This window comes from Ascaphus truei, chromosome 17, assembly GCF_040206685.1.
Source record: "Ascaphus truei isolate aAscTru1 chromosome 17, aAscTru1.hap1, whole genome shotgun sequence".
In the NCBI taxonomy this organism is placed as follows: Eukaryota; Metazoa; Chordata; class Amphibia; order Anura; family Ascaphidae; genus Ascaphus; species Ascaphus truei.
The window spans coordinates 19,308,509-19,335,776 of record NC_134499.1 but is presented as its reverse complement, the minus strand read 5'-3'; the positions used below and the strand labels follow the sequence as shown (position 1 = coordinate 19,335,776).

At 54.9% G+C, this 27,268-nt stretch overlaps 1 protein-coding gene across 4 annotated transcripts; it reads left to right on the top strand.

The window, feature by feature from the left end:
- Positions 1–1,232: 1,232 nt before the first annotated feature.
- HYAL1 (hyaluronidase 1) lies at positions 1,233–26,990 on the top strand. 4 transcript variants are annotated; one of them, XM_075574177.1, is made up of 4 exons: positions 1,233–1,384; positions 15,517–16,477; positions 21,244–21,333; positions 25,664–26,990. In XM_075574177.1, the coding sequence occupies exons 2-4, from the start codon at positions 15,554–15,556 to the stop codon at positions 25,979–25,981; spliced, it is 1,332 nt and encodes a 443-aa protein (XP_075430292.1). In that variant the 5' UTR covers positions 1,233–1,384; positions 15,517–15,553; the 3' UTR covers positions 25,982–26,990. The 4 variants fall into 4 exon arrangements, with proteins under 4 accessions (XP_075430292.1, XP_075430294.1, XP_075430290.1 ...); XM_075574175.1 differs by lacking the exon at positions 1,233–1,384 and adding an exon at positions 2,497–2,715; XM_075574178.1 differs by lacking the exon at positions 1,233–1,384 and adding an exon at positions 7,971–8,047.
- Positions 26,991–27,268: the final 278 nt, after the last annotated feature.

Genomic DNA, 27,268 nt, shown 5'->3' with positions numbered 1-27,268 from the left:
TCACTAGCAGGGAATGTGTGTTGGCGCGATGCTCTGCGGGTCACTAGTAGGGAATGTGTATTGTGCGATGTTCTGCGGGTCACTAGCAGGGAATGTGTGTTGGCGCGATGCTCTGCGGGTCACTAGTAGGGAATGTGTATATTGGTGCGATGTTCTGCGGAGCACTAGCAGGGAATGTGTGTATTGGTGCGATGTTCTGCGGAGCACTAGCAGGGAATGTGTGTTTGGTGCGATGCTCTGCGGTTCACTAGCAGGGAATGTGTGTTTGGTGCGATGCTCTGCGGGTCACTAGTAGGGAATGTGTGTTTGGTGCGATGTTCTGCGGGTCACTAGTAGGAAATGTGTATTGGTGCGATGTTCTGCGGCTCACTAGCAGGGAATGTGTGTTGGTGCGATGCTCTGCGGGTCACTAGTAGGGAATGCGTATTGGTGCGATGTTCTGCGGGTCACTAGCAGGGAATGTGTGTTTGGTGCGATGCTCTGCGGGTCACTAGCAGGGAATGTGTGTTGGCGCGGTGCTCTGCGGGTCACTAGCAGGGAATGTGTTTGGTGCGATGCTCTGCGGGTCACTAGCAGGGAATGTGTGTTGGCGCGATGCTCTGCGGGAAACTAGCAGGGAATGTGTGTTTGGTGCGATGCTCTGCGGGTCACTAGCAGGGAATGTGTGTTTGGTGCGATGCTCTGCGGGTCACTAGCAGGGAATGTGTTTGGTGCGATGCTCTGCGGATCACTAGCAGGGAATGTGTGTTGGCGCGATGCTCTGCGGGTCACTAGCAGGGAATGTGTTTGGTGCGATGCTCTGCGGGTCACTAGCAGGGAATGTGTGTTGGCGCGATGCTCTGCGGGAAACTAGCAGGGAATGTGTGTTTGGTGCGATGCTCTGCGGACACTAGCAGGGAATGTGTGTTTGGTGCGATGCTCTGCGGGTCACTAGCAGGGAATGTGTGTTTGGTGCGATGCTCTGCGGGTCACTAGCAGGGAATGTGTTTGGTGCGATGCTCTGCGGGTCACTAGCAGGGAATGTGTGTTGGCGCGATGCTCTGCGGGAAACTAGCAGGGAATGTGTGTTTGGTGCGATGCTCTGCGGACACTAGCAGGGAATGTGTGTTTGGTGCGATGCTCTGCGGGTCACTAGCAGGGAATGTGTGTTTGGTGCGATGCTCTGCGGGTCACTAGCAGTTCTCCTCCATCCGTTGACCACCCAGTCCCCCCTCTGGTAGGGCAGAGGTTACTTCGGTGCTCAGGGGGAGGGCTGTGTGACGCAGGCTATCTCTGCCCCGGGCAGGGGCGGGCACAACGATTCTGCCCCCCTCAGGGTGGCTCAGATCTTCCTGGAGAAATCACAGGAGGGAGACAGCGCAATCTGACTGTCAGCAGCACGGGAGTGAGTCCATGTGTGTCTCATTGTGGGGGGGGGGGGGGGGGAGGGAGGGGGATAGGGAGTCCATGTGTATCCAAGTGTGGGGGGGGGATAGAGAGTCCCTGCGTATGTCATTGTGGGGGGATAGAGGAGGGGATAGGGAGATCATGTGTATCACAGTGTGGAGGGGGGATAGAGGGGTGAGGAGGGAGGAAGAGGGGGATAGGGAATCCATGTGTATCGCAGTGGGGCGGAGGGGAGAGAGATGCGTATATGGGGGGGGAGAGGGAGAGAAGCGGGAGGAGGGAGAAATGAGGGGGATAGGGAGTCCATGTGTATCACAGTGGGAGGTTGGGGGGATGGAGAGAGGGTCCATGTGTAACACAGTGTGTGGGGGGGTGAGAGAGAGGGTCCATGTGTAACACAGTGTGTGGTGGTGGGGGGGGGGGGTGAGAGGTTCCATGTGTAACACTGTGTGGTGGGGGGGGGGTAGAGAGAGGGTCCATGTGTAACACTGTGTGGTGGGGGGGGGGGGGAAGAGAGAGGGTCCATGTGTAACACTGTGTGTGTAACAGACTAGGTAGAAAAATTTGGCAGGGCACTGCCAGACGGAACAGAAGGAGGCTCACTGTGTGCAGAAGCAAACATTATTTATTGCATTAAAAAATGGACCAAATGTCCCCCCTAAGCCACAGCAAAGGTCCACCAACGCGTTTCGGGCAGTATGCCCTTTCTCTTGGTGGACCTTTGCTGTGGCTTAGGGGGGACATTTGGTCCATTTTTTAATGCAATAAATAATGTTTGCTTCTGCATACAGTGAGCCTCCTTCTGTTCCGTCTGGCAGTGCCCTGCCAAATTTTTCTACCTGTTCCTGCTGCTTACCTGGGAGATTGCACGCTTACCTGGGAGATTGCACGCTTACCTGGGAGATTGCACGCTTACCTGGGAGATTGCACGCTTACTGGGAGGTTGCACGCTTACCTGGGAGGTTGCACGCTTACCTGGGAGATTGCACGCTTACCTGGGAGATTGCACGCTTACCTGGGAGATTGCACGCCTACCTGGGAGATTGCACGCTTACCTGGGAGATTGCACGCTTACCTGGGAGATTGCACGCCTACCTGGGAGATTGCACGCCTACCTGGGAGATTGCGCGCCTACCTGGGAGATTGCACGCTTACTGGGAGATTGCACGCTTACTGGGAGATTGCACGCTTACTGGGAGATTGCACGCTTACCTGGGAGATTGCACGCCTACCTGGGAGATTGCACGCTTACCTGGGAGATTGCACGCTTACCTGGGAGATTGCACGCTTACCAAAACAACTGATGTTGGATACGCCAGGAGAAACAAAGTGAGTGTACTTTATGGGTCACTGTAACCCTTTTTTCTCCTTTACCACAGTGGGACTTTGGTCTGTACTAATTATCAATGGTGCCGGTGACATTAGGTACTAGTCCCCTAACCCTATTAGAGCTACGTTATGATATATCCTTATAAAGGAGTTTTTTCCAACTACAGATTATTATATTATATTAAACAGGACTTGTTTTTCTGAGCACTGGCATTCTACATATTCTTGTGTAACAGACTAGAAAGGAGAAGTGAGAGATAAGAGGAGTGGGGGAGGGAGTGTTAACCCTTCTATAATGTCTGTGTTACACTGTGTGCTACTGTACAGCAGGACACACGCACATACTGAAATAGAACACACAGACACACGCACACACTCCAGCGCAACACACACTGAAGTAGGACACGCGCACACACTGCAACAGGACACGCGCACACACTGCAGCAGGACACGGGCACACACACACACTGCAGCAGGACACGGGCACACACACACACACTGCAGCAGGACACGGGCACACACACACTGCAGCAGGACACAGGCACACACTGCAGCAGGACACGGGCACACACACTGCAGCAGGACACGGGCACACACACACACACTGCAGCAGGACACGGGCACACACACACTGCAGCAGGACACAGGCACACACTGCAGCAGGACACGGGCACACACACTGCAGCAGGACACAGGCGCGCACACTGCAGCAGGACACGGGCACACACACTGCAGCAGGACACGGGCACACACACTGCAGCAGGACACGGGCACACACACTGCAGCAGGACACGGGCGCGCACTGCAGCAGGACACGGGCGCACACTGCAGCAGGACACGGGCTCACACACACTGCAGCAGGACACGGGCGCACACTGCAGCAGGACACGGGCACACACACTGCAGCAGGACACGGGCGCACACTGCAGCAGGACACGGGCACACACACTGCAGCAGGACACGGGCGCACACTGCAGCAGGACACGGGCGCACACTGCAGCAGGACACGGGCGCACACACTGCAGCAGGACACAGGCACACACTGCAGCAGGACACGAGCGCACACACTGCAGCAGGACACGGGCGCACACACTGCAGCAGGACACGGGCGCACACACTGCAGCAGGACACGGGCACACACACTGCAGCAGGACACGGGCACACACACTGCAGCAGGACACGGGCACACACACTGCAGCAGGACACGGGCACACACTGCAGCAGGACACGGGCACACACACTGCAGCAGGACACGGGCACACACACTGCAGCAGGACACGGGCGCACACACTGCAGCAGGACACGGGCACACACACTGCAGCAGGACACGGGCGCACACACTGCAGCAGGACACGGGCGCACACTGCAGCAGGACACGGGCACACACACTGCAGCAGGACACGGGCGCACACTGCAGCAGGACACGAGCGCACACACTGCAGCAGGACACGAGCGCACACACTGCAGCAGGACACGAGCGCACACTGCAGCAGGACACGGGCGCACACTGCAGCAGGACACGGGCGCACACACTGCAGCAGGACACGGGCGCACACACTGCAGCAGGACACGGGCACACTGCAGCAGGACACGGGCGCACACACTGCAGCAGGACCCGGGCGCACACACTGCAGCAGGACACGGGCACACACACTGCAGCAGGACACGGGCGCACACTGCAGCAGGACACGGGCGCGCACTGCAGCAGGACACGGGCGCACACTGCAGCAGGACACGAGCGCACACTGCAGCAGGACACGAGCGCACACTGCAGCAGGACACGGGCACACACACTGCAGCAGGACACGGGCACACACACTGCAGCAGTACACGGGCACACACACTGCAGCAGGACACGGGCGCACACTGCAGCAGGACACGGGCGCGCAAAGCAGCAGGACACGCGCACACACACTGCAGCAGGACACGGGCGCACACTGCAGCAGGACACGCGCACACACACTGCAGCAGGACACGCGCACACACACTGCAGCAGGACACGGGCACACACACTGCAGCAGGACACGGGCGCACACTGCAGCAGGACACGGGCGCGCAAAGCAGCAGGACACGCGCACACACACTGCAGCAGGACACGGGCGCACACTGCAGCAGGACACGGGCGCGCACTGCAGCAGGACACGGGCACACACACTGCAGCAGGACACGGGCGCACACTGCAGCAGGACACGGGCGCACACTGCAGCAGGACACGGGCACACACACTGCAGCAGGACACGGGCGCACACACTGCAGCAGGACACGGGCACACACACTGCAGCAGGACACGGGCACACACACTGCAGCAGGACACGGGCACACACACTGCAGCAGGACACGGGCACACACACTGCAGCAGGACACGGGCGCACACTGCAGCAGGACACGGGCACACACACTGCAGCAGGACACGGGCGCACACACTGCAGCAGGACACGGGCACACACTGCAGCAGGACACGGGCACACACACTGCAGCAGGACACGGGCACACACACTGCAGCAGGACACGGGCGCACACTGCAGCAGGACACGGGCGCACACACTGCAGCAGGACCCGGGCACGCACACACTGCAGCAGGACACGGGCGCACACACTGCAGCAGGACACGGGCGCACACTGCAGCAGGACACGGGCGCACACTGCAGCAGGACACGGGCGCACACTGCAGCAGGACACGGGCGCACACTGCAGCAGGACACGGGCCCACACACTGCAGCAGGACACGGGCACACACACTGCAGCAGGACACGGGCACACACACTGCAGCAGGACACGGGCGCACACACTGCAGCAGGACACGGGCGCACACACTGCAGCAGGACACGGGCGCACACTGCAGCAGGACACGGGCACACACACTGCAGCAGGACACGGGCGCACACACTGCAGCAGGACACGGGCACACACTGCAGCAGGACACGGGCACACACACTGCAGCAGGACACGGGCACACACACTGCAGCAGGACACGGGCGCACACTGCAGCAGGACACGGGCGCACACACTGCAGCAGGACCCGGGCACGCACACACTGCAGCAGGACACGGGCGCACACTGCAGCAGGACACAGGCACACTGCAGCAGGACACGGGCGCGCAAAGCAGCAGGACACGGGCACACACACTGCAGCAGTACACGGGCACACACACTGCAGCAGTACACGGGCACACACACTGCAGCAGGACACGGGCACACACACTGCAGCAGTACACGGGCACACACTGCAGCAGGACACGGGCGCACACTGCAGCAGGACACGGGCACACACACTGCAGCAGGACACGGGCACACACACTGCAGCAGGACACGGGCACACACACTGCAGCAGGACACGGGCGCACACACAGCAGCAGGACACGGGCGCACTGCAGCAGGACACGGGCTCACACACACTGCAGCAGGACACGGGCACACACACTGCAGCAGGACACGGGCACACACACTGCAGCAGTACACGGGCACACACACTGCAGCAGTACACGGGCACACACACTGCAGCAGGACACAGGCACACACTGCAGCAGGACACAGGCACACACTGCAGCAGGACACGGGCACACACACTGCAGCAGGACACGGGCACACACACTGCAGCAGGACACAGGCACACACTGCAGCAGGACACGGGCACACACACTGCAGCAGGACACGGGCACACACACTGCAGCAGGACACGGGCACACACACTGCAGCAGGACACGGGCTCACACACACTGCAGCAGGACACGGGCACACACACTGCAGCAGGACACGGGCGCACACTGCAGCAGGACATGCGCACAGAGCTCCCCAAACTTCACATGTCTCTTTTTCACGTGTACATGGCTTACCAAACCTCACAAGTCTCTTCTTCACGTGTACAGAGCTTACCAAACCTCATTGGTCTCTTCTTCACATGTACAGAGCTTTGCAAAACTCACAGGTCTCTTCTTCACATGTACAGAGCTTTGCAAACCTCACAGGTCTCTTCTTCACATGTGTGACGGGGAATCCTCTTTAGGCTGCGCAACGTCGCTCCAAAACAAATACATTGACTTTTCCGCAAGCGCTTATAGTAAGTGCGACCGCGACGGAGCGACCAAAAATGTTGAAACCGGGTTAATTAGATTTTTTAGAGACAGTCGCCACATGTGACTGTCTCTAAACCAGAGAGCGCTGCCCGCCCCCTTCGTGACGTCACTGGCCTTGTCGCCTAGCGATTTTGCTTAAAACCGAAATATATATTTCGCTCGTGGCGACGGGTGACGTCATCGGTCGCGTCGCCGTCAGCAAGGCAAAGGATGGAGGAGGGAGGGACAAGAAACAGATAACTAATTAAATAGAATAGATAGGGAGGGGGAAATAGCAAGGGGTCATTGGAAGTAGAATGGGGCAAGTGCGAGATTAGCATGCAGGGAGACACCCAAAGTGAATACAGATAATACTATAAAACTGCTAAAAACTAAACCCAATTGGCGAAGGCCGGAGCAGATAACAGAATAGCACAGACTGGAAAACCCCTTAAATGCGTGCTTGCTAATGCAAGAAGCCCGAGGCTGCGCCGATAGTGCCGGCGACGCAACTATTGCGGCAAAACAAATGTATTGCCGCCGCTGCGAGCGCTTATAGTAGAAGCGGAGCGACGGATTGGTCGCGATCGCTGGAAGTCAAGTCCATTTGATTTTCCCTGCGACCGCAGCCTGACAGATAAAATGGGGGAGCTTGAATTAATAGCTGAAAGGGAGCAGTATGATATCATAGGCATTACTGAAACATGGTGGGGGGAAACTCATGACTGGGCAGTTCATTTAGAGGGTTATTCCCATTTTCGGAAGGATCGAGCAAATAGAAGGGGAGGTGGAGTATGTTTATACAGTAAACCGGATCTAAAACCTATTATAAGGGAAGATGTTTACAAAGGGAATGATGACAATGTAGAAACCTTGTGGATAGAAATTAGCAGTGGAGGTAAAAGTGCAAAGAAAATGTTTGTGGGAATATGCCATAAACCACCAAATATCTGTGAGATTGAGGAAGCCAAAATACATTTGCAAATGGAGAAGGCAGAAAAACTGGGTCATGTTTGCATAATGGGGGATGTCCTGGAACAGGATTGTGTTTTCTCTGGCTTCAGGCTGCCAGCCTAGCTGTTGCAACAATGTTGCCATCCCTTGTGGGTTTCTTGGCTTCAGCCAGTTGCCTTGGCAACCCCCCTGCCTTTTTACCAGGATGGACTGCTCCCCCTCCCCTTGCCAGGTGCTATTGTCCCAGTTAATTTCCCATCAGCCCAGACCAGCATGCGCTCTCTTAGTACCAGCAGCCATCCTGAGCAGACATCTCTCCTATCCTGGTAAAGTTACTGTTTTTTACCTATTCCTATATCTTGCATTTATCCCACTTCCCCCATAGCTCCCCTCCCTCTCTATTGCTCTCATGTCCCAGTGTTCCCTCAGTACTTTTTCCCCCTTTTTATTTGTATGTTGTTGCCCCAAATAAACACTTCAGCGAGTAAGAAGGTTCCCTTGCTTGGTATATGGGATTGAGTTAACCTGCCTGTCCCTACGCATCTATCAGGGTGTGCTTGGTCCAGAACAGGCGATTTTAATTATCCAGACAGACTGCGGCAATGAGATTAGCATTACAACAAAAGGAAACAGGTTTTTGGGGATGCTTAAAGACAATTACATGACTCAAATTATTGAGGAACCAACCCGGAGAGGGGCAATACTGATTTGGTAATATCAAACAATGTAGAAGTACAGGTAGTCCTCGCTATCCATCGTTTCACTTTACAAAGAATGGCATATCCAACGCTTTACAATGCAACCCTAAGGGCCGTTTTTCACCGCCATAATGCGTTATCCGACACCTGAACGCCTGAACGCTCACCGCCACCGATTAACATGGGACTCACTTTACAATGGTTTCGCTATCCAACGTTACTTCCAGAACGGATTCCGTTGGATAAACGAGGACGGCCTGTATTAACAAATATTCAAGTCCAGGAACATTTGGGTAACAGTGACCACAAACTGGTCTCATTTGAAATAAATCATCAAAAACCATATTACTTGGGTTCAACAGAGACTTTAAACTTTAATAAACTGAGCACTAATCTAAAAGGAATAAATTGGGATGATGTTTTTGCAGGGAAAAAGGTGGAAGATAGATGGTCAGTCTTTAAAACATTGTTAGAAAAGCACACTCATCAGTGTATACCCTTGGGTTATAAGTATAAAAGAAATAAGTCTAAACCTATGTGGCTAAATAAACAGGTAGGGGAGGAAATGGAAAAGAAGAGGCAGGCGTTTAGATTATTGGGTAGGGGAAAAAATGGTAAGTAAGATCAACTCTAAAAAATTATTTAAGTACCTTAATAGCAACAACAACAAAAAATGAGAAAAGAAAATATAGGACCCTTTCAGTGTGAGATGGGCAGGCAGATTATTTGAGATAAGGAAAAAGCAGAGGTTTTCAACAAATTATTTGCCTCTGTGTTTACCAGGGAAGAATCAATTTCAATAGTAGTGCCGCAGGAGGAAGCCTCAACCTCCTTATTAATAAGCAATTGTTTAACTGTGGAAGAAGTTCATGGGCGGCTTGATAAAATGAAAGTAAATAAGGCACCTGGCCCCGATGGCATACATCCAAGAGTTGAAGGAGTTAAGCTCAGTAATAGCCAAACCATTACATGTAATATTCAAGGACTCCATTTCCACAGGCTCAGTACCACAAGATTGGCGTAAAGCAGATGTGTTGCCTATATTTAAAAAGGGAGCTAGATCACACCCGGGGAATTACAGACCTGTAAGCCTGACATCAATAGTGGGGAAGCTACTTGAAGGTTTCATACGGGATAATATTCAGGAATACCTAATAGAGAAACACAATTATTAGTAATAGTCAGCATGGATTTATGAAGGATAATCATGCCAAACTAACCTTATTAGTTTCTTTGAGGAAGTAAGTAGAAATTTAGACCAGGGTAATGCAGTTGATGTGGTCTATTTAGATTTTGCAAAGGCTTTTGATACGGTTTCACACAAGAGGTTGGTGTACAAAATAAAGCAAATTGGACTCGGTAAAAATATTTGCACCTGGATTGAAAACTGGTTGAAGGACAGACAGAGGGTTGTCATAAATGGAACTTTTTCAGGTTGGGCTAAGGTTGTGAGTGGGGTACCTCAGAGATCGGTACTGGGACACCTGCTTTTTAACTTGTTTATTAATGACCTTGAGGTGGCATCGAGAGCAAAGTCTCCATCTTTGCTGATGACACTAAATTGTGTAAGGTAATAGAATCAGAGCAGGATGTAATTTCTCTCCAGAAGGACTTGGAGAGACTGGAAACCTGGGCATGTAAATGGCAGGTGAGGTTTAATACAGATAAACGTAAGGTTATGCATTTGGGAAACAAGAGTATACAGGCAACTTACAAATTAAATGGGGATACATTGGGGGAATCCTTGATGGAGGAGGATTTAGGAGTGCTTGTAGACAGCAGGTTTAGCAATAGTGCCCAAAGTCATGCAGTAGCAGCAAAGGCAAACAAGATCTTATCTTGCATTAAACGGGCAATGGATGGAAGGGAAGTAAACATAATTATTCCCCTTTACAAAGCATTAGTAAGACCACAGCTTGAATATGGAGTACAATTTTGGGAACCACTCCATAGAAAAGACATTATGGAACTAGAAAAAGTGCAGAGAAGAGACACCAAATTAATAAAGGGGATGGATAATCTGATTTTTGAGAAAAGGCTAGCTAATTAGATTTGTTTACATTAGAAAAGAGGCGTGTAAGAGGAGATATGATAACTATATACAAATATATTCAGGGACAATACAAGGAGCTTTCAAAATAACTTCTTCCTATGGGCAGTACAAAGAGGACTCTGGGTCATCCCTTAAGGTTGGAGGAAAGGAGATTTCACCAGCAACAAAGGAAAGGGGTATTTACAGTAAGGGCAGTTACACTGTGGGATTCATTACCCATGGAGACTGTGATGGCAGATACAATAGATTTGTTCAAAAAAGGTTGGACACCATTTTAGAAAGGAACGGTATACAGGGATATACCAAATAATAAACATGGGAAGGATGTTAATTGAGGGAGTAATCTCCACTATTTGGAGTCAGGAAGGAATTAATTTTTCCCCTTAGGAGACATCAGTGGATAATGTGTCACTGGTTTTTTTTGTTTGCCTTACTTTGGATCATTATACTGTAAGTACAAATATAGGGTAAAGTTTCTGTCGTCTAAATTTAGCATAGGTTGAACTTGATGGACGTATGTCTTTTTTCAACCTCATTAACTATGTAATGATATGCATGGCAGTCTTATGTTTAGGTCTGCAGTCCAGCAGGGACCTGGTTAAGTAGCTGCCGAAAAAAAGCTGGATATTTAACCAGGCCCCAGCTGCCTGGTTAAGGCCGCGATTATAGTACCCGCGACAGCGCTCGATTTCGTGCACTGCGCGAACAAAGTGCAGCAGCCTTATGGAGCCGGCCATACTGTGCGCGGGCGCGATGCAGAGCGATCGCGCGTCAGATTTTTCAAACGACAAATGAATTGGTTTTTTTTTTTCCGCGCTGCGGCCGCGTCACGTGAGCGGTTCAGCCAATGAGGGCGATTCAACCTGGCGACGCGTCCACCATGCTTCCGCCACGCCTCCCCAATCGCTCCATCACAGTGAACCCATCACTCGGGCGACAGGCGCACACGCGATGCCATGCGCTCCGTCGCACGCCTACTATAATCTTAGCCTAAGGGGGTTTAAGACACCAGAACTGTCACTGTTTCAGAGTCTTAGGGAGACTGCGGTCTGAACCAGTGAGATACACGTGCCTGAGCTAAAGCACCCACACCCTGGATGACCCACCCTGGGGGAATGGAACCCCGCATTGTAACTGTTCAACAGGTCTGTTCTAAGCTATTGTCTTGTGGCATTTTTATGCTGAATGAAGCTCTGTTATGTTCCCGGTTTATTCAAAGATGAATAAACGCGCCTTCTCGGATACCCCACGTGTTGTTGCCTTGTCTTCTGCAACATGTGGTGTGAGAAGGGGGATGCTGAGGGGCAACTGCATCCAAAGGGCCACGTCTAAACAGGTGGTCAACATGTTGTTGGAGCTCCTCTCTAGGGTGGGACTTCCCCAGGTAATGTTAACCGATCAAGGAACACATTTTATGACCAACAGGATGCAGAAGGTTTTAATGTGGCTAGGGGTTAAAATACGTGCGTACATTGGTCTACCATTCAAAGACGGATGGATAGGTAGAAAGGTTTAACCGAACTCTGAAAAGTATGTTGAGAAAATGTGTTGATACAGAGAAGACCCCTTGGGACGAACTTCTCCCCCTTCTGCTGTTTGCAAAGCGGGAAGTTCCCCAAGCTTCCATGGGGTTCTCCCCATTTGAGCTCCTATTTGGCCGCCAACACTGAGGTATCCTCGACTTGTTAAAGGAGACCTGGGAAGAACAGAGATCCCCGTCTAAGAATGCCCTTCACTATGTATTCGATCTTAGGAATTGCCTAGGCATGACCGGCCATTTTGCAAGGGAGGACCTTAGACAGCCCCAAGATCATCAGGAACGACACTATAACCAAAACGCTTGCACGAGGGTGTTTCAACCAGGGGACGAGGTGATGTTGCTCTTACCTAGTTGTGAGTAAACTCCTAACAAAATAGCAGGGCCCATTTAAAGTACTCCGCCGTACGGGTGAGGTGAATTATGAGATCTCTCAGCCAGGGCCCAGGAAGGGTAAACAAAATGACCATGTAAATTTGCTGAAGCCCTGGAAGGTGCAGAGATCTCTGTTCATCCACCCGACGGAAGAGGAAATGAGTCTAGGGCCTCCACCGGAGAACCCCCCTTAGGCCAACAAAATCCCTATGGGAATGCAGTTAACCTCCGAACAGAGAGAACAGTTGGTAGAATTATGTAACCAGTTTAACAATGTGTTTTCAGATCTCCCCAGGAACACAAATCTAGTGTCACACAGGATAGAGACCCAAACTGGTGTGAAAGTACGATCCCACCCTTGCAGATTACCGGAAAGCCCTGGTAAAAAAAGGAAGTGCAATAGATTCTAAATCTGGGCGTGATCGAGGAATCATGTAGCCCAATTGTAATGATTTGTAAGCCAGATGGGAAGGTTTTTGCGTGGACCTTTGGAAGGTAAATGCTGTAACCCGGTTTAATGCATACCTGATGCTAAGGGTAGACTAATTACAGAACTCTCTTGGCGCGGAGAGTACATATCTACACTGGACCTCACCAAAGGATACTGGCAAATACCTTTGGAGGAGGACTCCAAACCCAAAATGGCCTTTGCAATGCCCCTTGGGATATTTAAATTCGTGACGATGGCGTTTGATCTGCATGGAGCCCCGGCCACCTTCCAGAGGCTCATGGACAAAGTGTCACAGCCTCCTAGGGCTTGTGCCATGGCATACCTAGCTGATATAGTAAGCATTGGTGGGTTCACCTCAATAGGGTAAGAGCACTCCTTAAATCCTTGAGAGAGGTAGGGCTCACTGCAAACCCTCAGAGGTGTGCCTTGGGAAAGACCTCTACAAAGCACCTCGGCTATGCTGTAGGGAGTGGGAAAGTAAGGCCATGAGCCAGTAAGGTAGTGGCCCTAAAGGAAGTCCCAAACCCGCGGACAAAAACACAGGTACTGTCCCTGCTCGGCTTAGCCGGGTTTTATCGTCGATTCATCCCCAACTATTCCGAAGTTACTGCGCCCCTAAAAGACCTCACAAAGAAGGGGGCCTTTGTACAAGTGGTATGGTCAAGAGAGTGCCAGATGGCCTTTGAAGAGGTAAAAAAGTGTTTATCAGAAGCCCCTATCCTTAAAAGCCCAGACTAATAAACCCTTTTTGGTACAGACCGATGCCTCAGAGATAGGACTGGGGGCAGTTCTGTCACAACAATTTGAAGGAGTAAAACACCCAATTCTGTTCCTGAGTCAGAAATTATTCCCGAGGGAGAGAAATTACTCTGTAAATCGATAAAGAATGCCTCACAGTGAAGTGGGCAATTAAAGTCCTAAGACATTACCCGGCGGGAGTCCACTTTACCCTCGTGACTGACCATGCTCCTCCAAAGTGGTTAAATACACTGACAGACTCCAATGTCTGGCTTACAATGTGGTATATGGCCCTCCAACCATTCTCTTTCCAAATTCAGCACAGGCCAGGAAAGGAAACGCGAATGCGGATTTCCTCTCCCTTGAGAAAGGGTGGGTGGTCGGGCTTCATCCATGCATGGCCCCAGCCATACACAAACGGGGAAGGAGTGTGACAGGGGCAATCCTCTAAAGTCAATGTTATGCATGGCAGTCTTATGTTTAGGTCTGCAGTCCTGCAGGGACCTGGTTAAATCCTAGCCTGAGAGAGGCTGGATAATTAACCAGTCCTCAGCTGCCTCATTAAGAGGTTTTAATTCACCAAAACTGTCACTGTTTCAGGGCTGTCAGTCATAGGGAGACTGCTGTCTGAACCAGTGATATGCACGTGCCTGAGCTAAAGCACCCAGACCCTGGATGGCTCTCCCTGAAGAAAGGGGACCCCACATTTGATCTGTTGTATGTATGATGTATGTATGTCTTTAATTTATATAGCACCATTAATGTACCTAGCGCTTCAAAGCAGTAATATACGTGACAATCAAATAAATAATAAATAATATAAATAAAACATAAAAGTAACATTTAGGAAAAGGAGTCCCTGCTCCAAAGAGCTTACAAACTAATTTGTTGGTAGGGAGAACATACAGAGACAATAGGAGGGTGTTCTGGTAAGTGTGTCTGCAAGGGGCCAAGCTTTATGTATCGTGTATAGTATTAGCCATGGAGCTACTCATATGCTTCCTTAAACAGCTGTGTTTTAAGGTGGGTCTTAAAGGTGGATAGAGAGGGTGCTATTCAGGTATTGAGGGGGAAGGCATTCCAGAGGTGTGGGGCAGTCAGTGAGAAAGGTTTAAGGCGGGAAGAGGGCTTTAGATAGAAAGGGGGTAGAGAGAAAACATCCTTGAGCAGAACGCAAGAGTCGGGATGGTGCATAGCGAGAAATTAGGGCTGAGATGTGAGGGGCAGAAGAGTGTAAAGCTTTAACAGTGAGGAGGAGAATTGAGTGCGAGATGCGGGATTTGATCAGAAGGTCTGTTGAACAGGTCTGTTCTAATCTATTGTTTTGTGACATACTTACGCTGTATGAAGCTCGTTTGTGTTCCTTGTTTAATCAAAGGTGAATAAACAAGCCTTCTCCGATATCTCACGTGTCATTGCCTTGTCTTCTGCAACAACATGTACAGAGCTTCTAAAACATCATAGGTCTCTTCTTCACATGTACAGAGCTTCGCAAACCTCACAGGTCTCTTCTTCACATGTGAGGTTTGGAAAGCTCTGTACATGTGAATAACAGACCTGTGAAGTTTGGGAAGCTCTGTACATGTGAAGAAAAGACCTGTGAAGTTTGGGAAGCTCTGTACATGTGAAGAAAAGACATGTGAGGTTTGGAAAGCTCTGTACAGGTCTGTTCTTCACATGTACAGAGCGTTCCCAACCTCACAGGTCTCTTCTTCACGTGTACAGAGCTTCCCAACCTCACAGGTCTCTTCTTCACGTGTACAGAGCTTCCCAACCTCACAGGTCTCTTCGTCACATGTATAGAGCTTTCCAAACTTCACAAGTCTCTTCTTCACGGGTACAGAGCTTTCCAAACCTCGCATGTCTCTTCCTCATGTGTATAGAGCTTTGCAAACCTCACAGGTCTCTTCTTCACATTACTGTCTTTGTCTTCTCTCTTTAAGAAGCACTGGTTCCTGCGGGACCCAGAATCGAGTGACGATGGTTCTAACGCCAGAGCTCTCTTCATCGCTTCCCCCACCCTTTGCTCTCTCACTGCTCCTCCTGTTCCTATCCCCTGCTGGTTCTGACCCTGTTCTCTCTCAGCGGCCCTTCGTCACCGCGTGGAACGCCCCCACCCGCCGGTGCTGGGATACTTTCGGGGTGGCCCTGGACCTGGGAGCCTTTGACATCTCGATCAACCAGAACCATTCATTTATTGGCAACGAGGTGGTCATATTCTACAACACCCAGCTGGGGGAGTACCCGTACTACGCCCAGGACGGGTCGCCCGTCAACGGGGGGCTCCCCCAGAATGCCAGCATTGAGGAGCACCTGACCAAGGCCCGCACAGACATAGAGGCCGCCATCCTTGATCCGGCCTTCAAGGGGGTGGCGGTGGTGGACTGGGAGAACTGGCGGCCTCTGTGGTCCCGTAACTGGAACCAGATGAAGGTCTACGTCCGCCATTCCCTTGAGCTGGTGAGCCAGCAGCAGCCGTACTGGCCCCGCAAAAAGGTGAGGAAAGTGGCAAAGAGGCAATTTGAGGGGGCCGCCCGGGACCTGATGAGGTCCACGCTGGAACTGGGCAGTAGGCTCCGGCCCGGGGGGCTGTGGGGCTTTTACGGCTTCCCCAATTGCTACAACTACGAGTACAAGAACGCCAGCTCCAATTACACGGGGGTCTGCCCCGAAGCGGAGGTGAGGAGGAACGACCGCCTGGGCTGGATGTGGGGGGCCAGCAGGGTGCTGTACCCCGATATTTACCTGGAACAGAGGCTGAAGCTGTCGGAGAACGTGGGGAAGTTTGTGCAGTACAGGGTGCAGGAGGCGTTCAGGGTGGCCAAGGCGGCACCTGGGGGGACCCTGCCCATCCTGCCCTACGCCCGCATCGTGTATACATACAGCATGGACTTCCTCGCCCAGGTAACGGAGAGACGACATACTCACCCGCCTCACACTCAGCACATACAGTGGGGCATAATAACCCCCACACAGCCAGATACACGGCACTCTTATAATGGGGCACATTAACCCACTCACAGCCAGATACACGGCACTCTTATATAATGGGGCACATTAACCCACTCACAGACAGATACACGGCACTCTTATATAATGGGGCACATTAACCCACTCACTCACAGACAGATACACGGCACTCTTATATAATGGGGCACATTAACCCACTCACAGACAGATACACGGCACTCTTATATAATAGGGCACATTAACCCACTCACTCACAGACAGATACACGGCACTCTTATATAATGGGGCACATTAACCCACTCACAGACAGATACACGGCACTCTTATATAATGGGGCACATTAACCCACTCACAGACAGATACACGGCACTCTTATATAATGGGGCACATTAACCCACTCACAGACAGATACACGGCACTCTTATATAATGGGGCACATTAACCCACTCACAGACAGATACACGGCACTCTTATATAATAGGGCACATTAACCCACTCACAGACAGATACACGGCACTCTTATATAATGGGGCACATTAATCCCACACAGACAGATACACGGCACTCTTATATAATGGGGCATAATAACCCCCCCACAGCCAGATACACGGCACTCTTATATAATGGGGCATAATAACCCCCCCACAGCCAGATACACGGCACTCTTATATAATGGGGCACATTAATCCCACACAGACAGATACACGGCACTCTTATATAATGGGGCATAATAACCCCCCCACAGCCAGATACACGGCACTCTTATATAATGGGGCATAATAACCCCCACACAGCCAGATACACGGCACTCTTATATAATGGGGCATAATAACCCCCACACAGCCAGATACACGGCACTCTTATATAATAGGGCACATTAACCCACTCACAGACAGATACACGGCACTCTTATATAATGGGGCACATTAACCCACTCACAGACAGATACACGGCACTCTTATATAATAGGGCACATTAACCCACTCACAGACAGATACACGGCACTCTTATATAATGGGGCACATTAATCCCACACAGACAGATACACGGCACTCTTATATAATGGGGCATAATAACCCCCCCACAGCCAGATACACGGCACTCTTATATAATGGGGCACATTAATCCCACACAGACAGATACACGGCACTCTTATATAATGGGGCATAATAACCCCCCCACAGCCAGATACACGGCACTCTTATATAATGGGGCATAATAACCCCCACACAGCCAGATACACGGCACTCTTATATAATGGGGCATAATAACCCCCACACAGACAGATACACAGCACTCTTATATAATGGGGCACATTAATCCCACACAGACAGATACACGGCACTCTTATATAATGGGGCACATTAATCCCGCACAGACAGATACACGGCACACTTATATAATGGGGCATAATAACCCCCCCACAGCCAGATACACGGCACTCTTATATAATGGGGCACATTAATCCCACACAGACAGATACACGGCACTCTTATATAATGGGGCACATTAATCCCACACAGACAGATACACGGCACACTTATATAATGGGGCATAATAACCCCCCCAAAGACAGATACACGGCACTCTTATATAATGGGGCACATTAACCCCCCCCCCACAGACAGATACATGGCACTCTTATATAATGGGGTACATTAACCCCCGCACAGACAGATACAACCAACACAGACAGATACACGGCACACTTATATAATGGGGCACATTAACCCCCGCACAGACAGATACACGGTACTCTTATATAATGGGGCACATTAACCCCCGCACAGACATACACGGCATAATAACCCACATAGACAGATACACGGCACTCTTATATAATGGGGCACATTCACCCCCCGCACAGATAGATACACGGCACTCCTGGAACCCATATCTGTCACCCCCCCCCCCCTGTGTCCGTCACTCCCCCCCCCCCTGTGTCCGTCACCCCCCCCCCTGTGTCCGTCACCACCCCCCTCCCCCGTGTCCGTCACCCTCCCCCGTGTCCGTCACCCCCCCTCCCCCGTGTCCGTCACACCGCTCCCCCGTTTATTATACACACTTCTATTATAGATTGCAGCATCAGATTAAGACAATGTAGGCCTTTTATGTGACAGGGAAAGGGTTAACGCGCTCCGGGGCAGACATCTTATGTGCGCCCGGCAGTAATTCCCAGTATGTCATTTCCAGGGAAGGGAGATTTTTATCAGAAAAGCGGAATTTTGCCTCCGGTAAATGCACATTTAACCCCTCCACTGCCAGACGTACCCGACTAACCTCATTCTTTTGTGCGAGCGCAGATATTAACCCCTTGTGTGCCTGTGCTCACCCCCTCCCACACTATAAAAGGGTCTATTACCAAAATATTAAAGCAGCAGCTCCCCCCAAAGCCTGTGTGCTTTGCGCTCGTACGATGTCAGCAGCCCCCCCTTCAGCCTGACCTCCCCCCTCTGTGGGAACGCTCACACTGCACCGGGCTCCGGGGGGCGCTGCGTTATAACCTCCCCCCTCTGTGGGAACGCTCACACTGCACCGGGCTCCGGGGGGCGCTGCGTTATAACCTCCCCCCTCTGTGGGGACGCTCACACTGCACCGGGCTCCGGGGGGCGCTGCGTTATAACCTCCCCCCTCTGTGGGGACGCTCACACTGCACCGGGCTCCGGGGGGCGCTGCGTTATAACCTCCCCCTCTGTGGGAACGCTCACACTGCACCGGGCTCCGGGGGGCGCTGCGTTATAACCCCCCCCCTCTGTGGGAACGCTCACACTGCACCGGCCTCCGGGGGGCGCTGCGTTATAACCTCCCCCCTCTGTGGGAACGCTCACACTGCACCGGGCTCCGGGGGGCGCTGCGTTATAACCTCCCCCCTCTGTGGGAACGCTCACACTGCACCGGGCTCCGGGGGGCGCTGCGTTATAACCTCCCCCCTCTGTGGGAACGCTCACACTGCACCGGGCTCCAGGGGGCGCTGCGTTATAACCTCCCCCCTCTGTGGGAACGCTCACACTGCACCGGCCTCCGGGGGGCGCTGCGTTATAACCTCCCCCCTCTGTGGGAACGCTCACACTGCACCGGGCTCCGGGGGGCGCTGCGTTATAACCCCCCCCCCTCTGTGGGAACGCTCACACTGCACCGGGCTCCGGGGGGCGCTGCGTTATAACCTCCCCCCTCTGTGGGAACGCTCACACTGCACCGGGCTCCGGGGGGCGCTGCGTTATAACCTCCCCCCTCTGTGGGAACGCTCACACTGCACCGGGCTCCGGGGGGCGCTGCGTTATAACCTCCCCCCTCTGTGGGGACGCTCACACTGCACCGGGCTCCGGGGGGCGCTGCGTTATAACCTCCCCCCTCTGTGGGAACGCTCACACTGCACCGGGCAAAAGAAATGGAGCCATGAAAAAAATCATTGTTGACGTTTTTTTTCACAACTGTCTCACTGCCCCCTGTGTCTCACACTGCCCCCCTGTGTCTCACACTGCCCCCTGTGTCTCACACTGCCCCCTGTGTCTCACACTGCCCCCTGTGTCTCACACTGCCCCCCTGTGTCTCACACTGCCCCCCTGTGTCTCACACTGCCCACTGTGTCTCACACTGCCCCCTGTGTCTCACACTGCCCCCTGTGTCTCACACTGCCCCCTGTGTCTCACACTGCCCCCTGTGTCTCACACTGCCCCCTGTGTCTCACACTGCCCCCTGTGTCTCACACTGCCCCCTGTGTCTCACACTGCCCCCTGTGTCTCACACTGCCCCCTGTGTCTCACACTGCCCCCTGTGTCTCACACTGCCCCCCTGTGTCTCACACTGCCCCCCTGTGTCTCACACTGCCCCCTGTGTCTCACACTGCCCCCTGTGTCTCACACTGCCCCCCTGTGTCTCACACTGCCCCCTGTGTCTCACACTGCCCCCTGTGTCTCACACTGCCCCCTGTGTCTCACACTGCCCCCTGTGTCTCACACTGCCCCCTGTGTCTCACACTGCCCCCTGTGTCTCACACTGCCCCCGTGTCTCACACTGCCCCCCTGTGTCTCACACTGCCCCCCTGTGTCTCACACTGCCCCCCTGTGTCTCACACTGCCCCCTGTGTCTCACACTGCCCCCTGTGTCTCACACTGCCCCCGTGTCTCACACTGCCCCCTGTGTCTCACACTGCCCCCTGTGTCTCACACTGCCCCCCTGTGTCTCACACTGCCCCCCTGTCTCCCCCTGTGACAGTCACACTTCCCCCAGTGACTGTCACACTGTCCCCCAGTGACTGTCACACTGTCCCCCAGTGACTGTCACACTGTCCAACTGTGACTGTCACACTGCCCCCTGTGTCGCCCACTGTGACTGTCACACTGTCCCCCTGTGGCTGTCACACTGTCCTCCCTGTGTCTGTCACACTGTCCTCCCTGTGACTGTCACACTGTCCTCCCTGTGACTGTCACACTGTCCTCCCTGTGACTGTCACACTGTTCCCCAGTGACTGTCACACTGTTCCCCAGTGACTGTCACACTGTCCCCCCGTGTCTGTCACACTGTCCTCCCTGTGACTGTCACACTGTCCCCCCTGTGACTGTCACACTGTTCCCCAGTGACTGTCACACTGTCCCCCCGTGTCTGTCACACTGCCCCCCTGTGACTGTCACACTGCCCCCCCTGTGACTGTCACACTGTCCCCCCGTGACTGTCACACTGTCCCCCCGTGATCTCTGCAGGAGGACCTGATTCAGACGATAGGACAGAGCGCGGCGCTCGGCGCGGCCGGGATCATCCTCTGGGGAAACGCAGACTACAGCAAGAGCAAGGTGAGACCCCAAAATACAGGGGTCCCGTCTGTGTCACCCCACGGTGAGCCCCCAAAATACACGGTCCCATCTGTCACCCTGTGGTGAGCCCCCAAAATACACGGGTCCCGTCTGTCACCCCACGGTGAGCCCCCAAAATACACGGTCCCATCTGTCACCCTGTGGTGAGCCCCCAAAATACACGGGTCCCGTCTGTGTCACCCTGCGGTGAGACCCCAAAATACACGGTCCCGTCTGTGTCACCCCACGGTGAGCCCCCAAAATACACGGTCCCGTCTGTGTCATCCCACGGTGAGCCCCCAAAATACAGGGGTCCCGTCTGTGTCACCCTGCGGTGAGACCCCAAAATACACGGGTCCCGTCTGTGTCACCCTGCGGTGAGACCCCAAAATACACGGGTCCCATCTGTCACCCTGCGGTGAGCCCCCAAAATACACGGGTCCCGTCTGTCACCCTGCGGTGAGCCCCCAAAATACACGGGTCCCATCTGTCACCCTGCGGTGAGCCCCCAAAATACACGGGTCCCATCTGTGTCACCCTGCGGTGAGCCCCCAAAATACACGGGTCCCGTCTGTGTCACCCTGCGGTGAGCCCCCAAAATACAGGGGTCCCATCTGTGTCACCCTGCGGTGAGCCACCAAAATACACGGGTCCCTTCTGTGTCACCCTGCGGTGAGCCCCCAAAATACACGGGACCCATCTGTGTCACCTTGCGGGGAGCCCCCAAAATACAGGGGTCCCATCTGTGTCACCCTGCGGGGGGAGGGACACACTGCACACACTTCCCGACTGTGTCACCCTGCGGGGGGAGGGACAATGCACACACATCCCGACTGTGTCACCCTGCGGGGGGAGGGACACACTGCACATGTCCCGTCTGTGTCACCCTGCGGGGGGAGGGACACACTGCACACGTCCCGTCTGTGTCACCCTGCGGGGGGAGGGACACTGCACACGTCCCGTCTGTGTCACCCTGCGGGGGGAGGGACACTGCACACGTCCCGTCTGTGTCACCCTGCGGGGGGAGGGACACACTGCACACACATCCCGACTGTGTCACCCTGCGGGGGGAGGGACACTGCACACGTCCCCTCTGTGTCACCCTGCGGGGGGAGGGACACACTGCGCACACGTCCCGTCTGTGTCACCCTGCGGGGGGAGGGACACACTGCACACGTCCCCTCTGTCACCCTGCGGGGGGAGGGACACACTGCACACATGTCCCGTCTGTGTCACCCTGCGGGGGGAGGGACACACTGCACACACGTCCCGTCTGTGTCAGCCTGCGGGGGGAGGGACACTGCGCACACGTCCCATCTGTGTCACCCTGCGGGGGGAGGGACACACTGCACACACATCCCGTCTGTGTCACCCTGCGGGGGGAGGGACACTGCGCACACGTCCCGTCTGTGTCAGCCTGCGGGGGGGGGACACTGCACACGTCCCGACTGTGTCACCCTGCGGGGGGAGGGACACACTGCACACACGTCCCGTCTGTGTCAGCCTGCGGGGGGAAGGATACACTGCACACGTCCCGACTGTGTCACCCTGCGGGGGGAGGGACACTGCGCAAACGTCCCATCTGTGTCACCCTGTGGGGGGAGGGACACACTGCGCACCACGTCCCATCTGTGTCACCCTGCGGGGGGAGGGACACACTGCACACACGTCCCGTCTGTGTCACCCTGCGGGGGGAGGGACACTGCGCACACATCCCGTCTGTGTCACCCTGCGGGGGGAGGGACACTGCGCACACGTCCCGTCTGTGTCAGCCTGCGGGGGGAAGGATACACTGCACACGTCCCGACTGTGTCACCCTGCGGGGGGAGGGACACTGCGCAAACGTCCCATCTGTGTCACCCTGTGGGGGGAGGGACACACTGCGCACACGTCCCATCTGTGTCACCCTGCGGGGGGAGGGACACACTGCACACACGTCCCGACTGTGTCACCCTGCGGGGGGAGGGACACACTGCACACACATCCCGTCTGTGTCACCCTGCGGGGGGAGGGACACTGCGCACACGTCCCGTCTGTGTCAGCCTGCGGGGGGGGGACACTGCACACGTCCCGACTGTGTCACCCTGCGGGGGGAGGGACACACTGCACACACGTCCCGTCTGTGTCAGCCTGCGGGGGGAAGGATACACTGCACACGTCCCGACTGTGTCACCCTGCGGGGGGAGGGACACTGCGCAAACGTCCCATCTGTGTCACCCTGTGGGGGGAGGGACACACTGCGCACACGTCCCATCTGTGTCACCCTGCGGGGGGAGGGACACACTGCACACACGTCCCGTCTGTGTCACCCTGCGGGGGGAGGGACACTGCGCACACGTCCCGTCTGTGTCACCCTGCGGGGGGAGGGACACTGCGCACACGTCCCCTCTGTGTCACCCTGCGGGGGGAGGGACACACTGCGCACACGTCCCGTCTGTGTCACCCTGCGGAGGGAGGGACACTGCACACGTCCCGTCTGTGTCACCCTGCGGGGGGAGGGACACTGCGCACACGTCCCGTCTGTGTCACCCTGCGGGGGGAGGGACACTGCGCACACATCCCGACTGTGTCACCCTGCGGGGGGAGGGACACTGCACACGTCCCGTCTGTGTCAGCCTGCGGGGGGAGGGACACACTGCACACACATCCCGACTGTGTCACCCTGCGGGGGGAGGGACACTGCACACGTCCCGTCTGTGTCAGCCTGCGGGGGGAGGGACACTGCACACACGTCCCGTCTGTGTCACCCTGCGGGGGGAGGGACACACTGCGCACACGTCCCGTCTGTGTCACACAGCGGGGGGAGGGACACACTGCGCACACGTCCCGTCTGTGTCACCCTGCGGGGGGAGGGACACACTGCGCACACGTCCCGTCTGTGTCACCCTGCGGAGGGAGGGACACTGCACACGTCCCGTCTGTGTCACCCTGCGGGGGGAGGGACACTGCGCACACGTCCCGTCTGTGTCACCCTGCGGGGGGAGGGACACACTGCACACGTCCCATGTGTCACCCTGCGGGGGGAGGGACACTGCACACGTCCCGTCTGTGTCACCCTGCGGGGGGAGGGACACTGCGCACACGTCCCATCTGTGTCACCCTGCGAGGGGAGGGACACACTGCACACACATCCCGACTGTGTCACCCTGCGGGGGGAGGGACACTGCACACGTCCCGTCTGTGTCAGCCTGCGGGGGGAGGGACACTGCACACACGTCCCGTCTGTGTCACCCTGCGGGGGGAGGGACACACTGCGCACACGTCCCGTCTGTGTCACACAGCGGGGGGAGGGACACACTGCGCACACGTCCCGTCTGTGTCACCCTGCGGGGGGAGGGACACTGCGCACGTCCCGTCTGTGTCACCCTGCGTGGGGAATGACACACTGTGCACACATCCCGACTGTGTCACCCTGCGGGGGGAGGGACACACTGCGCACACGTCCCGTCTGTGTCACCCTGCGGGGGGAGGGACACACTGCACACACGTCCCGTCTGTGTCACCCTGCGGGGGGAGGGACACACTGCGCACACGTCCCGTCTGTGTCACCCTGCGGGGGGAGGGACACAGCACACGTCCCGTCTGTGTCACCCTGCGGGGGGAGGGACACTGCGCACACGTCCCCTCTGTGTCACAATGCGGGGGGAGGGACACACTGCACACACGTCCCGTCTGTGTCACCCTGCTGGGGGAGGGACACTGCGCACACGTCCCCTCTGTGTCACCCTGCGGGGGGAGGGACACACTGCGCACACGTCCCCTCTGTGTCACCCTGCGGGGGGAGGGACACACTGCACACACGTCCCGTCTGTGTCACCCTGCGGGGGGAGGGACACACTGCACACACGTCCCGTCTGTGTCACCCTGCGGGGGGAGGGACACACTGCGCACACGTCCCGTCTGTGTCACCCTGCGGGGGGAGGGACACTGCGCACGTCCCGTCTGTGTCACCCTGCGGGGGGAGGGACATTGCACACGTCCCGACTGTGTCACCCTGCGGGGGGAGGGACACTGCGCACACGTCCCGTCTGTGTCACCCTGCGGGGGGAGGGACACTGCGCACACGTCCCCTCTGTGTCACACTGCGGGGGGAGGGACACACTGCGCACACGTCCCATCTGTGTTACCCTGCGAGGGGAGGGACACACTGCACACACGTCCCGTCTGTGTCACCCTGCGGGGGGAGGGACACTGCACACGTCCCATCTGTGTTACCCTGCGAGGGGAGGGACACACTGCACGACTGTGTCACCCTGCGGGGGGAGGGACACACTGCGCACACGTCCCCTCTGTGTCACCCTGGTCCGTGTCACCATGTCACTGTTCTCAGGACTCCTGCCTGGCAGTGAAAGCGTACATAGATGACACTCTCGGCGCGTACGTGGTGAATGTGACCAGCGGGGCCTTGCTGTGCAGCCGAGCTCTGTGTGCCGGGAACGGGCGCTGCGTGCGGAAGGACCCCGCGTCCGAGGCTTATCTCCACCTGCACCCCGGGAGTTACAACATCAAGCGGCACACCTTGGGAAGCGGCTACCTCGTCTCTGGAGAGATCACCCAAAGGGACACTGAACACATGGGGACACAATTCCGGTGTCGCTGCTACCCAGGCTGGGGAGGGACAGACTGCACACAGGGGACAGACTGGTAACGCCAAAAGTTTATTCTGGGTAACTCCTGAGTGTTTCGTTACTCCAGCAGTGACACCTTACCGTGATAACCCAACCTCTGAGTGCCTCATTACTGCAGCAGTGTCCCTGTAACATCATATCACAGTAACCCAGCTCCTGAGTGCCTTATTGCCCCGGCAGTGACCACATTTTGCAGTAACCATTGAAGGTTATTATATAATCCTGTTAATCTCTCGCTATAAACCCACTCGCTCTCTCCTGTCTCCTCTCTACCCCCAGTGTCAGCACGTCTCTCACCCCCTCACCCCCAACCCCCCCCACTCTGCAAGCTCCACAAAGCGTTTCATTGATCCTGGGTGGGACCCCGCCTCACTAACGACATTATGCACTTATACCCTGTAACCCAAGAGTGGCCAACCCCCGTCCCCAAGGGTCACCAACAGCTCAGGGTATCCCAGCTTCAGCACAGGCAGGTCAGTGAAAACCTGACCTGTTGGTGGCGTTGGAGGACACGCGTGCTCTTGCCGTGTCTGTCAGGGTGTGTGGTTATTTGATACTGTGTAGCTATTTTCATGATATTGGTGGGTTAATGCGCTTTGCGTCTCGCTGTGTGATGTGTTGACACGCACAACGTTCGCTATGATGGGTTAGCGTCCATCGTTGGCGCAGACAAGGGACCGTGTGTCACCTTCTCTGTACACCGGGGGCGCTCAACTCCTGTCCTCAAGGACCGCCAACAGGTCAAGTTTTCAGGATATCCCTGCTTCAGCACAGGTGGCTCAATCAGTCCCTGCTGACTGAGCCATCTGTGCTGAAGCAGGGACATCCTTAAAACCTGACCTGTGGTTGGCCCTTGAGCGCCCCCCGGTGTACAAGCCGGATATGGGAGGATGTCACTCCTGGATATGGCGGCGGACATGTATATAAGCTCACGCGATATTGGGAACCCCGACCTGATGATGGGGGGCCTGGGACGCCCCTGTTTGATGCACCGCGGTTTCCTGTGAAATAAAGAGATTTTCACTACAAGCGCGTCTCAAGAAATTATTTGCAGAAACGATCATCTGACTACAACGGCGAGCGCTTTGCGGCGAGCGCTTTGCGGCGAGCGCTGTCTCTTCTGATTTGTCTGGTCGTTTCCCCACATGCTGAGTAGATAGGAAGTTCCTGTGCCCAGGAGCTCACATTCTCCCAATGTTACCTCTATTTCTGAAGCGCTTGTTCCCTCTGAATTATTCTATTCTCTGTTATTGTAAAGTGCCAAGTACCTGGTCAGTGCTATAAAAATATACATATACTCTACACAT